This window comes from Lissotriton helveticus, chromosome 3_1 (genome assembly GCF_964261635.1).
Source record: "Lissotriton helveticus chromosome 3_1, aLisHel1.1, whole genome shotgun sequence".
Lineage (NCBI taxonomy): Eukaryota > Metazoa > Chordata > Amphibia > Caudata > Salamandridae > Lissotriton > Lissotriton helveticus.
The window spans coordinates 67132969-67145815 of NC_136061.1; the positions used below are offsets into that span (position 1 = coordinate 67132969).

Here is a 12847-nt window from a genome sequence, read left to right on the forward strand (position 1 = left end):
GCGCACCAAGACTCCCCGCCGCCCCCTCTCCCCCCTGCAACTAAGCACCACTCACCGCCACTCCGGACTTCTGCCGCCACCGCGGGGCTCTCCCTCTGGCATGGGAGCCCCGCGTCACCACTGCTTCTCTGGCCAGCCACTCCGTGGGCGCGGGCTTCCAGCAGAAAACGGAAGTTCTGCCCCACGACAGGTTTCGTTTTTATCAGTGGACGCGCACGTCTTGTTTTATTTCCGCGCCTACCACTAGAGGACTCAAGTGGCGCCTCGTGCACACAGCTCTGCCAGAGACCGACTTGCTCTGCACCAGCAGCACTAAGGGTAAGCTGCAAACTTGTTTTTCTTGTGAGTGAGTGCTAATGGGGAAGGTGCCATAACAGATGGGATGATACCATGCTTCCGAAATGCAGAAGTGACCAATAAAACGTGCCCATATTTCCAATATACGTGCCCCGGCAATATTTCGAATAAGCAAGCGTGGTGCTTAATTTGAGATACCCCCTGCTTGTCAGATTCCACGTAGTGTCAGGACTTTAAAAAAAAGAATAGGTGCCCCGCAGACAGATTCGAAACGATGTGGCGATGCTGCCTTGACTCAATTGTTTGACTGTTTCCACAAATAATCATCCGTTTTCTGAGTCCGTAGGAGAATACACCGGCTGATCACCCCCTCCCCCACCCCACCCAGCTTTCTTTAACTCTGCGAGCTGTCTTTGTGTGCTGCGCAGTAATCTATTCCAATATGTTACAACATCTGTCTCCCCATATGATGAATGACCTACTTCATCGACCTTCTTTACGCTGCTCCAGCATGGCTGTTCATTGCAGCGGGAGGATGAATATTCCTAATCCCTTCCTCGGGTCATAAACCAGTGAATGTATCTGTTCGGAGAGGAGCGGGACACTCAGCTGGGGCCCGCCTCTCTCTCCGCGCAGTTCTCAAGATGGCTGTATCAACATGTGAAGGACAGGCCGTGGACGGCCTCCAGTACTGACGCCCAGCCCTTGCCAACCTCGCGGTGCTGAGAGTCAATATTGGCACATGTGGACTTCACATGCACGCGGCGCACATCCAGAGCCATTTTATGCACAAGGCCCCGTCAGTTAATAGAAAACCTGCATGGGTGTGCTTTCCAGCCACATTCATTCGGTAAAAATGTAAAATCCCTTCAAAATGTCACTTGCTTAAAATGGTTACCACTGACAGACACATGCCACCACTTTGTTTGCGCGTGCGCGCACACACACACGCACGCAATCTAACAGAAATTGATGCCAACCCTGGCTTTCAGTGCACTAATATGCTTTTAAAGAGAACAGTGCAGCACTTTGCATTGTACTTGCATCTGCGAAATAAGGAAGTTAAATATTCACAATAGATTTATTCTTTCAATAGGGAAAGTCATAGAGATATGAAAAAATCGCAGTCATTTATTATGCAACAATGCATTTTTGTCTGGCGCAGTCAGCAATTGTATGAGAGTTAATCTCTAAGCATTTACAATTAATGTGTCAATTGAAAAACTCTTTCTTTGTGTCAGAATCTAAGCACAGTACTGCGCGAACAAAAAAAGGAGGCAGCCCAGAGGAAACGTATGTATGTGAATGTACCCCGCAATTTCATTGGGTGAGCACCTAAATAATTTGTGTGTGAAATCCAGGATACTAGCACGAAAGGCCATCCTTTAGAGGGTGATAACATGGGTATCATTACATATAGTAGTAACGTTGCCATTTAAACACTACACCACATTTAACTCTGTAGCTGTGCGTTATAAAAATAGATCACAGGGCCAGTATTAGAATTCTTACTCAGCCTACTAGAGGCGTAACAAGAATCAGAATGCTTGTGGCAGAAATTGCAGACTCACTACAAAGTTAACTATCATGTATCATATATGGCTACTTGTTTTTTTTTGTGATGTCTTCAACGGTCGATTATTCGATGTATTCTGTTCGGCTATCCAGGAGCCTGGAGCTGCCTTCGGTTAAACGCAACGCTTTATAGGCAATAATATAGACAAATATGTAAACATTTTTTAAAATGAAAGCAACATCTTATCTCTCTGTCCCAGACCCTCATTGAACCCACAGAATGTGTGGTCGGTGCTGCCAGAGTGCTGAACCATCAAAAAGGAGATGTCGACATCTATACGATTCAACTGTGTGTTGCTGTTTGGTATAGCGCCAACAATTTGCCTTTCATACACTTCAGAGCGCACGATGTTCCAGAGTACAAAAGCAGAGTGCACTCTTGTGTTTTCAAACTGGATACACATAAATATTATTGCCCCAGTATTGGAACTTTCATAGATTCCCATGCTTTTGTATCATTCCCCGTCGTCGGAATGGGAGTCTCGGTAACAAAAAATAACATAGCAGTAGGCATAAAAGAGAAAGAAAAAGGCCTAGGCCTCATTCCCTTTTGTAGCCTATCACCCTCTCTTTGTAAAAGAGACCAAACTCTAGGCGTCAGCCAATCAGACGTGCCTCACCCCTTAGAACCCTCCAGAAGGAACCTCAGAGCCTCAGGTTTTCGTAGCCGTTGTATATCCGACACCATATCTGCTAAAGGCTGAGCTTTCCTTGGGGAGGTGGGTGGGCGCATGGGAATCTATGAAAGTTACCAATACTGGGGAACCAAAGTTACAGGTAAGTAACTTGTTTTCTTGCCCCAGTATTGGAACTTTCATAGATTCCCATGCTTTTGTATCAGAATAGCAAGCAGTTAGACCCACAAATACATTTTGTATAATAATAATAATACATTGCAACAGTCAATACGATACAAGAAATACAACTGTGCAATCAACGGAAGGTGGGAAGAAGGGAAAGCTCACCAATCACTGGAAGAGGTTCCTAGGACAGCCTGGCCCACAGCCGCATCGTCTTGCTGTAAAGACTCCAAGCAGTAATGCTTAGTAAAGGTGTGCACGCTGCTCCAGGTAGCAGCCCTGCAAATGTCTTTAATTTGCACCCCCGCAAAGAGGGCCGTTGAAGATGCCACTGATCTCGTCGAATGAGCACGAATCCTGCCAGCCAGAGGTTTCCCTGCTGCAGCGTGGCAATGAAGAATGGCACCTGTAATCCATCTTGCGATTCCCTGTTTAGACAGTGGAAGACCCTTGCCTGGACCACCAAATGCAACTAACAACTGTGAAGATCTCCTAAACCCCTTGGTGCGATCCAAGTAAAATTTTAAGCACCGTTGCACATCCAGAGTGTGAAGTGTTTCCTCCGCCGGAGTAGCTGGGTTAGGAAAAAACGTTTTCAGAATCACCGGCTCGTTTAAGTGAAAGTCCGATGGTACTTTGGGAATTAATTTTGGGTTCATTCTCAAGATTACGGTGTTTCTCTTGAATTGTAAGAATGGCTCCTGGATGGTGAGGGCCTGTAACTCTCCAACTCTCCTAGCTGATGTAAGGGCCAAGAGGAGAGTCAACTTCCAAGATAGGAATTTCAAGTCCGAATGATGAATCGGCTCAAATGGAGCTTTCATGAGCTGAGAAAGGACTACATTTAAATGCCAAGTTGGTGGCGGAGGCCACAGGGAATGAGGCCTAGGCCTTTTTCTTTCTCTTTTATGCCTACTGCTATGTTCTTTTTTGTTACCGAGACTCCCATTCCGACGACGGGGAATGATACAAAAGCATGGGAATCTATGAAAGTTACCAATACTGGGGAACCAAAGTTACAGGTAAGTAACTTGTTTTCTTAGCCTACTGGTTCGTATTTTGTAGAGCGTTAACGTGGTGCCTTCAAGGCACATCAGAATGTTTTGAGAATCTGGAGTGATTGAGGGAGCTAGGCTCGCCATGCTGTATTCCTACCCAGCAAAAGACCCATTAATGCAGTTATTGGTGTTTTGCGTAGCGCCAACACGCTGCCTTCCAGGCACTTCAGTGCGCTTAGATAGCCTGCAACGATTGATGAAACGCTAGGTTGGTGCCATCTTGCTTGTGAAGCAGAGACACATTTTTTTAGTTATATGTGGATTTAGTTATTCATTGGTATTCTGTGTGGTGCCGACATGTTGCGCACATACACTTTATAGCGTTTCGAATGGGGACAGAAAGCACCAGGCTCGTGCTAATCTTTATGGTAAAGAGACGGGTTTATTTATTTGTTTTTTTTTTAGCTTTATATAGCTTCTTTACATCACGTAAGCAGTCTGGAGACGGCGAAGGGTAAAATCTGGGCATATTCTTTGCATACAAAAGAAATGCATATTTTACATTTCACCAGGGCTGACTTTTGAAATTTGTGTAGCGACTGCATTTTGCCTTAAAGATACTTCAGTTAGCACAAGAGGGATCACTTCACCCACAGGGGGTCTATCTGGAGAGTTTCTTTAAACACAAGTCTTCAGTGTAGCGTCAAACGTGCTACGTTGTAAGCCCCCGTGAAAGGTAGGAAAACAATGATGAAGGGACAGGCATTACAAATAGGATCACTGCAAGTGCAAGGGTAATTTAATGATGTCTATAGGAGATTGAGTATTCTCAAAGGCTGTAAAACTGTTCTTGGGTACATTGTTTGCATCCATAATGTTGGGTAACTTGGAGTTGAACATGCATTCCAAGTTTCTGACTTTACTTGAGGGAACTGGAGTAGCAGCAAATCAACATTTAATCCTACGTGTCTGCACAGTCTGAGCAAGGTTTCTGCATTTACTGTACTAATGCAAAGACAATTTTGGCTTACCAAATGATTTACATGTGAGAGGCTCTCTTTAAAAATGTAGCGATTATCCACATCCTTGAATATTTTGATTTTGTTGTCGGCGTACAAGTGATAACCTAAATTGTAGTTCATCCTTTCACTAAGATGGAAAACAGAGATCATGTGAATCCTGCAGGTCTCCGTAGAAGGCAGAGATCTGGATGGCGATCACAGTTTCAACAAACATTTGCAATGCAATTGGTCTCGCATTTTTTAAATGTATTTATTAGTTTTCACTTTTATATTGCGCAAACTTTACCCGCAGGTATTAGAGCGCTTTAAATCAGCATGCTTATAACAAGCAAGACTAGCACTCTATATTACTGCCAACTTTGCTTAGCATAAGCAACAGCTAACCATTCACAAACAATGTTTATATACCAATTGCAAATTAAAGAAAAAAAATTAATGCAAAGCTTTGTCATTTACAATGCCAGCAACTCAAACTTTAATGCTGCGAGACCTATTGCAAATGCTTGTTTACATTAGGGTGGGGTTCCACATATACCAGTATAGCAGACCTGAGAGAAGGTTGGAATAACAAAGGTCCATGCTCTTCGAAACTTACCTCCCTGTGGTGATATAATTGTACGACTGGAAGGCAGCTGTAGCTTTGAATGAGCCCAGGACCACCCTGTGGTTAGGATGTACCTGCGCCAGCTGACGTGGGCTGTTATAATTGTGCTATAATTTGGACTAAATGTCCGGGTTTTGAAACTCTCATTGGCCCATGAAAATGTACCACTTTGCCTGTGTGCCCGCACCAATGCAGTGGTGGTAATTGTAAATCTGACTATGTCTCATTTGGCAGATGTACCAGCTGGCAGTGGGCAGGTGTAACTGAGTGAGTTTACTAGTGTAACTTCAAGCTTACAAGTTGTAAGACCTGACTAAACTTAGTCATTGGTGTATCCGGTTGCTGACATAACGTTAAGGTTTCACCTTTAGAAGTAGCTTATGTAGCCGCTGTGGAGCCTGTGACACGGTCACATTCACATCTTTGTCTGCTTACAATATGCTGCTGTAAACTCTGCTAGCAGAATAACTGAGATGGAGCTGATGCTGACGGGAGGCAGCAGAACGTGTTGTTAGGCATGTTTGTGGTGTGAATCATGAGATTACTTTGCTGCATGCTTAAAATGTGATGCTAAAGCATAGTCATATATTTTCCGGAAAAGGAAGTGAGTTGTGGGTGGCTTCTGCTTTTCTACTGGAGGTCATTCAGAGTTATTAGGAGGTGCTATCTGGGGATGGATGAGACCTGTTTATGAGCTTTCTAGAAGACCATCTGAGCTGTACAAAGCTGCTAAATATGTCACTTACAGTAGCACCCCCTGTCTTACTCCATATTGAGGAATAGCCTACAAACAATGACGCTTAAGGTTCAATTCAGTGTTAACGTCTGTTGAAGCAAATATCCATGATCTGTGTATTCTTTTGTTTGTATGTTGTAGAGGTATGTGAGGTCCCTTTTTCTAGGCTCTGAGGGGGTTTGTGATTACTGCAATTCCCTGCGAGTACTTAGTTTACCACTGATATTCTAGGACCATTAAAAATGTAGCACTGCTCTTTGTTTGCCCATTAGTCGCCTTGTCTTGAGTCCTTACTCTCAAAATCGTAAATGGCCAAGCATTGCAGGTAGACCCATGCCCTAGAATACAATTCAATACCACACGATAAATGCCAGTCTCTAGCCATACCCGTGGGTTTTAATTTCAAACAGTACCAGTGGAGATGCATACAAATAGAAGACCCTAACACCATGTGTAAATCCCAAACTATTCTTAACTCTTAAGCATTATCCACTATGATGCAAGTAATTTTGGGATGACAATGAGCCTTCTGCCTTTTTAAAAAAAAAACATATTTTATTTAATGAGCACATCACAGTACACAGTACATTATCAAGCATTACACCATACATCTCCATGTTGTGGCGATAAACGTCACCCACCAGACCAAGGCCACAATGTGTAACGAGCCTTCTGCCTTTTGCAGAAACCTTTGTGTCTTTATTAATGGTACATACCGCCAATGTAAATGATTTAAGGATGATCTGATATGTCTGATCTGACATGCCTGTCCATTGTCTCAGCCCCTCAGTGGCTATTGTTGGTTGGGGAGTTTGAGGACAGCTCTTTGGGTGTGAGGCCAGGTGTCTGCGTATCTGCCAACAATATAATTAAACTGAAACATTCCCACTCAAAGTAATCTAGATTCCAAACCCACAAAATGAACTATTTCCAAAGACCCAGAACCTATGCCTGGGGGGGCATAGTAGTTACTGGCACAACTGGGAATCACATTTTAGGCACCTGCATCTCTCAAACAGCTGTCCCTAGTCTAAAATCTAGCGGTTGGTGATTTTTCTGTGGGATGCTGAAGGAAATCACCAGTTGAATCAGCCATTTATTGGATTTGCCTTTGCATCCGCATGCAGAAAAAAAGTGATAACTCGCAGTGGACTATGTTTTTTATGGACAGACAAATAATAGTCTTGAATGGGAATCATTCCAGAAGACTAGCCATCTAAACAAACCATCCATGAGGGGCATTTGGGGTGTAGGTGGGCAGGCCAGATTATGATTCACATTGTGGATATATGATGGCGAGAAACAGTTTAGTATGTGTGGCTCTCTCTCTTAATTTTCATTTATTTCCTTTCTATCACTCCAGGTTGTTGGGATATTTAAAACTGAAAGCAACGTGTCCAAGGCATCCACAAGGGAAGCAGGTGAAACAGATTCGAACTCTGTGGAATCTCTGGGATTCTGCAGCGTGTAAGTAAGGATTCTTTGGGAAGGGGGTTGATGAGAGGTTTGAGGACAAGTGTTCTGGTGAGTGAGATCATGACTTTGTAATCTCGAGACGCTGACTATATTGACCACATTTTTTGTTGTAACAGATCCTATTTACTAAAACGGCAATGTGTTTGTTGGACTTTAAGATATTGGAGGGCCATGCAGTACAAGAGATGGGGCATCCTAGCAGGATGCAGTTTCAGCAGAGTGGAATATAGAAGTAATTATATTGCTTGGGATATCTTCTGTACCAGCTTGCCAACCTAACAGAATTTGATTGACTAAGGTATTCTTCAAAGAGAAAGATCGTAGAACTGCCAGCGTTTGCTCAACTTGTGATTTTGTTTTTTGCAGAATTGCCAGATACTTGTGTTCTAGTCAATAAATGCCTCAATACCCAATGTGCAGAAATTCGAAGGAAGTAGGATGCAGAAGATGAGTTATTGGCACCATGGAACACACCTAGTCCCTTTTTCTTGCACTTATTGAGGCAACTAGTGATACCAGATTTATGAAATAATAGATATGAAGCAGCTTAACTGGAGGGTAGAAGATGGTAGACAAAGCACGAGCTGTACGGTTTCTGAATACTTTGAATCATGCTGGATTATAGCTTCACTGGAGGCCCGTATTTTGGTTGCTGCACTGGTTTTAAGAACATAGAAACACTTGTAAGCATTTATAAGCAGTGCTGGCATCTGGACCCACAGCCAAATAGATCGATGAACTCTTATGTCATTCTGGGGTTTAGTCTAGTGACCAAGACCATTAATATGATTCAGATTCAATAGAATCGGCCTAAGTTCTTACGTAGTCTGCTGGAATTCCTAGGTGTCCATGACTTACGCGTGCTGTACAGTGTTCCAGCTGGCAGCGAGATGGAGACTCTAATCATTTTATTTAAGCCACTATTCATTAGGAGTGGCACTTTGGCAAACTTTGATGGCCATTTTAGCCCCAGCTCACCCCTTCATATGACAATGAAACGATGCTCGAGGGAGTCATATCTTCGCGAAGTGGAAAGGGTGACATGTTGCCATGTAATGAAACCGAGGGAAAATTATTCTGAACTGCATTAATTTCATAAAATGTAAAAAGAAATCGGTCACCATCCCAGCAGTGGAAATATTGCTAAAATGTAGTATTTTCACTAAACCATGAAAAGGGTCTCAGGTGATCTGAGCTCGGTCTTCATGCCAAGTATTGTGTAACTCTGTCCAGTAGTTGTTTCTTTGGCAGAGAGTAAAACCTCAGGTTGAATTCTCAAACCTTCCCAGAGTTTGAATCTCCATCCCACATTATCCCTCTTCCGCTGTTCTGTTCCATTAATTGCTTATTCCTGCCATATCCCTGTAATCTAGTAACACACATTCTCCTTTTTTCAAAAAAGTCATGGAGAGTATTTATCTTGTTGGAGTATCTCTGCCTTCCATTCAGCAGTAGTCTGACCTTCCTTTCTTGCCGACTTAAGAGGCGGTTCCTCCGAGCTAGCCCATTCCTCTAACTCCGTCAATCGGTCTTTTTTTCGATGACTGTTTGGGTCCATCCAATGTAGAGCTATAGATAGTTATAGTAACAATGCAATATGGCCCAGTGTTGCCTTGAAGGGGATTTGGCCACTAAGCCGAATGGTTTGCAAATATCATCAGACTACGAGAGATGGCAAAATTCGCCCATATTACAGAGGTGGATATTTTATACTACATGATTATTTTGGTGCATTTAGCCTTAAAATGGTGCCTCTTTTTAACCGGGAAAAGTTTTTAAATACATGACCTAAAATAAGGAACTATTCTGTTTGATTGTACAAAGAAGAAAACATATCTACTTACTATTTGAGAAGGTAGGATTTTGGAAAATAACACTTCTCTTGTAGGGGATTTCCATGTATAGTCATAAGGGTTGAATACTCCTGCCCATCTGCGGCAACACCTGAGCACTTGCTCCAATATAATTTCTTAAGTACTGGAGTTCGCTTCTCTTTGGGAAGGCTTTGAAAAGTCACTTAGTCATAATGCAGTCTAAGGACCTGGCTACAATGGCCAGAATACTTAATCTCGGACACTATAAAGAAATACGCGACTAGTACATGAGGGCACAGAAAATGAACCTTCACAACCTCTTTTCCTATGAGAGAAAGCAAAGATGAAGAAGTGCAGGTTAATGGAGCTATAGGCTGTTGTTATAATTGGAAAAAAAAGAGACTGTGCCTTTAAGAGCAGACATACCTCCAATATCCCATCATGCTCATCCAGGCAGTTAAGCCAGTTCTTTTTTCTGGCTCCTGCTTACAGGATCCTCGGAGCATTGAACTCAACCTTTTTAGTTTTTTTTCTTCAATATAGAACTTCAAAGTTCTGTGTTTTTTGCTTCACTCAACGTCTTTTGTCTTTCTTTGTTGAGTGAAGTTTTTTCTTGACAGGAAAGAGGCTTTTTTTCCTATTTAAAATGATATCTCTTTTTGACCAATGTCCTTGCTGTGGCTGGAAAAAGGCCAAAACAGACCCCCACGAGGTCCGTATTATTTGTCTATCATCTTGTCACCTTCCTGTGAAATCTGCAAGACCTTCCCCAGACGAACCCAGGGAGAAGATTTACCTGCAGGGAAGGGAAGAAAGAAGACGACAGTAAGAAGCCAGTGGGACCTTTAGCTAGGTGGAGGCAACTCTTCCACCAGAGCTGTTCCCTCAACCTCCAGTCGATGTGGGAAGATCTGAGAGGTGTGTTTCTTGCAGAAAACTCTATCGGTCCCGGTCGATGTCGAGAGGAGGTAAGGTGCCGACATGCTCGCCGTCATTGACTGGCTCAATGCCGTACAAACGCTCATCGTCAAGAATCACTTAAGTGACGTTGAGAACTACTTTACACCAAAAGCCGATGTCAAGATTGGTGTCGAGGGATTCTGATCGCCATCACCGAGAGGTAGGCGGTCTATGTCGAGAGCCAAACAACAACGATAGTGGTCGACATCGAGAAGCCGGTCGACATTGAGTAGCCTACATCGACAGTGGTGGACGCCAAAAAGCAGACAGTCATCAAAAACAGTTGAAGACGACAGAGGTCGAGAAGATCATCAATATTGTGGAGACAGCGAAAACCCTCCAAAAGAAGGGGAATCTACCCCTAATTTGATTATTTTCATTCCAGATCTCCATCTCCCATAGAGGTACCTTCTTCTCCCATTCCGGTGTTTCCTCAGTCAGACTCATCGGCTCCAACAGGGCCCCCACCTCCGGCGATACCATCTCTGCCTCCTCTGCCAGTACCTCGACTTCCAATACTACCGCCGCAAGCTCTACCGGCACCTGTCCTTCCACCTCCTGTGGTCCCTCTTGTTCCTATCACACCAGCGCCTAGGAGATCACGCTCAAGGGCACGCCATCACTCTTGCCATGGACACTCATGTTCCTCTACATCACGCCACTCCGTCGCAGTGCCAATCTCAGTGCAGGTCAAGATCACGTTCTTATCGCCATGTCGATACAACCTCTTCTACCAGGGTATACTCTTCTACCTTGTCAGACTCCCCTCAACCTCAGTCCTCACTAAGATTGATGATACAGCCAGCGCCACAGCCCTCCTAGTAAGGTACGACCGTGTGTTGTGGGATTCTATTCTCCACTACGTGGATCACCTCTCAAAAGAACACCGGGAGGATTTCCTGGAAATCGTCCAGGAGCGAGCTATGAACTCCAACCAGGTCATCAGTGCGGCAGCGTATTCATAGATATTAGCCGCCCACAGTTACTATCACAGAGTCTCCTTACGTAGACATGCATGGCTTCATATGACCTCTCTGTAGCCAGGCCGATAACCCGCGGCATCAAAACCCTGAATCCTCTCTTCATCTGCTTCCATTACCCACTCGGTAGGGGGAAGTATTGCAAATTACCTGACAGAGTGGCAACGCATAACCACAGTCTCCTGGGTCTTGAATATTGTCAAACATGACTATTGTCTCAGATGTACTGCCTCACCACCATCCCTCCCACCGAGGTCGTCCACGTCTCGCCTCTGGCTTTTACAGGAGGAAGTCAACACTATGCCACAAGAAAGCTGTGGAATCAGTCCCTCGAAACCAACAAGGTCACGGTATCTACTCCAGATATTTCCACGTGCCAAAGAAGGGCAGAGAAGAGTTCAGGCCTATACGAGACCTCCGAATGGCAAACCAGTGGATCCGAAAGGAAAAATTGTGGATGCTTGCTCTACATCAAATATACTCTCAACTTCAACAGGGAGACTGGCTCTGTTCAATAGATCTACACAATGCTTATTTTCATATTCCCATCGCAAAGTCTCATCTGCAATTCCCCAGATTCGTTGTGGGGGCAGACCCACTACCAATACGCGGCGCTACCATTAGCCCTCAAGTTAGCTCCCAGGACCTATTTGAAATGCATGGTGGTGGTGGCAGCGCACCTACGGAAACACAGACTTTGTCGGTCCTTGGACGACTGGCTGATCAAGGTCTCCACCTTTGCAGAAGCCCAAGAACTTTTCCAGTGGACTTGTGATCTGCTACATCGCTTGGGTCTTCACAAAAGTCCATGTCAACTCCAGGCCAGATATTGTATTACTTAGGAGCTACCATCGACACTTTACAAGAAAAGGTGTTTTCTTCGGAGGAGCGACGGTTATCCATTCTCCAGAAATCCCTCCACCTCCAGCGGACGGCCCATCCATCAGTCCGCATAGTCTTCTTGCTCCTCTGCTCGATGGCCTCCTGCTTATTTATGACTCCCAATGCTCGCCTCCACATGCGCCTCCTACAGGAGTGCTTGGAGGATCAGTGGAACCAGTTCTCAAGGAAGTGGGAAGACAAGATCATCCTACTTGCTCATGCTGTAGGATCGCTCCAGTGGTGGTGTTACCCAAAAAATCTCCTGAGTGGAATGTCTTTTCACCAGCAGGAACCAACAAAGACCATTGTAACGGATGCTTCACTGCTGGGGTGGGAAGCCCACATGGATCACCTGCAGATAAAAGGAATATGGTCCTTGAGAGAACACACATACCATATTAACCTTCTGGAACTCTGTGCAGTTCACCTGGCACTCGAGGCCTTTCACCCTTCGTTCACGACCAACACCCTGCTTGTTCAGACAGACGATATAACAACCATGTACTATCTGAACAAGCCGGGGGGGAACACGGTCCAGAGCCCTGTCACAAGAAGCTCAATTGGTCTGCCACTGGCTCTACGCCAGGAACTTGAAGCAGATAGCCGCTCATCTGCCAGGTGTGCAAAGCATCCAGGCAGAGGTGCTCAGCAGGGTTCTCGACAAAAAACACAAGTATGTGCTGAACGAAGAGGTCGTACAAGA

The 12847-nt window shown here is 44.5% G+C and overlaps 1 protein-coding gene across 1 annotated transcript in view; it reads left to right on the forward strand.

Moving 5' to 3' along the window:
• The window catches only part of AAMP (angio associated migratory cell protein), a 128877-nt gene that overhangs the window by 68589 nt on the left and 47441 nt on the right, over positions 1 to 12847 (forward strand). Inside the window, exon 8 of the mRNA XM_078679252.1 lies at positions 7396 to 7499. Coding sequence (XP_078535378.1) covers positions 7396 to 7499 — 104 coding nt within the window. The remainder of the gene's footprint in view (positions 1 to 7395; positions 7500 to 12847) is intronic.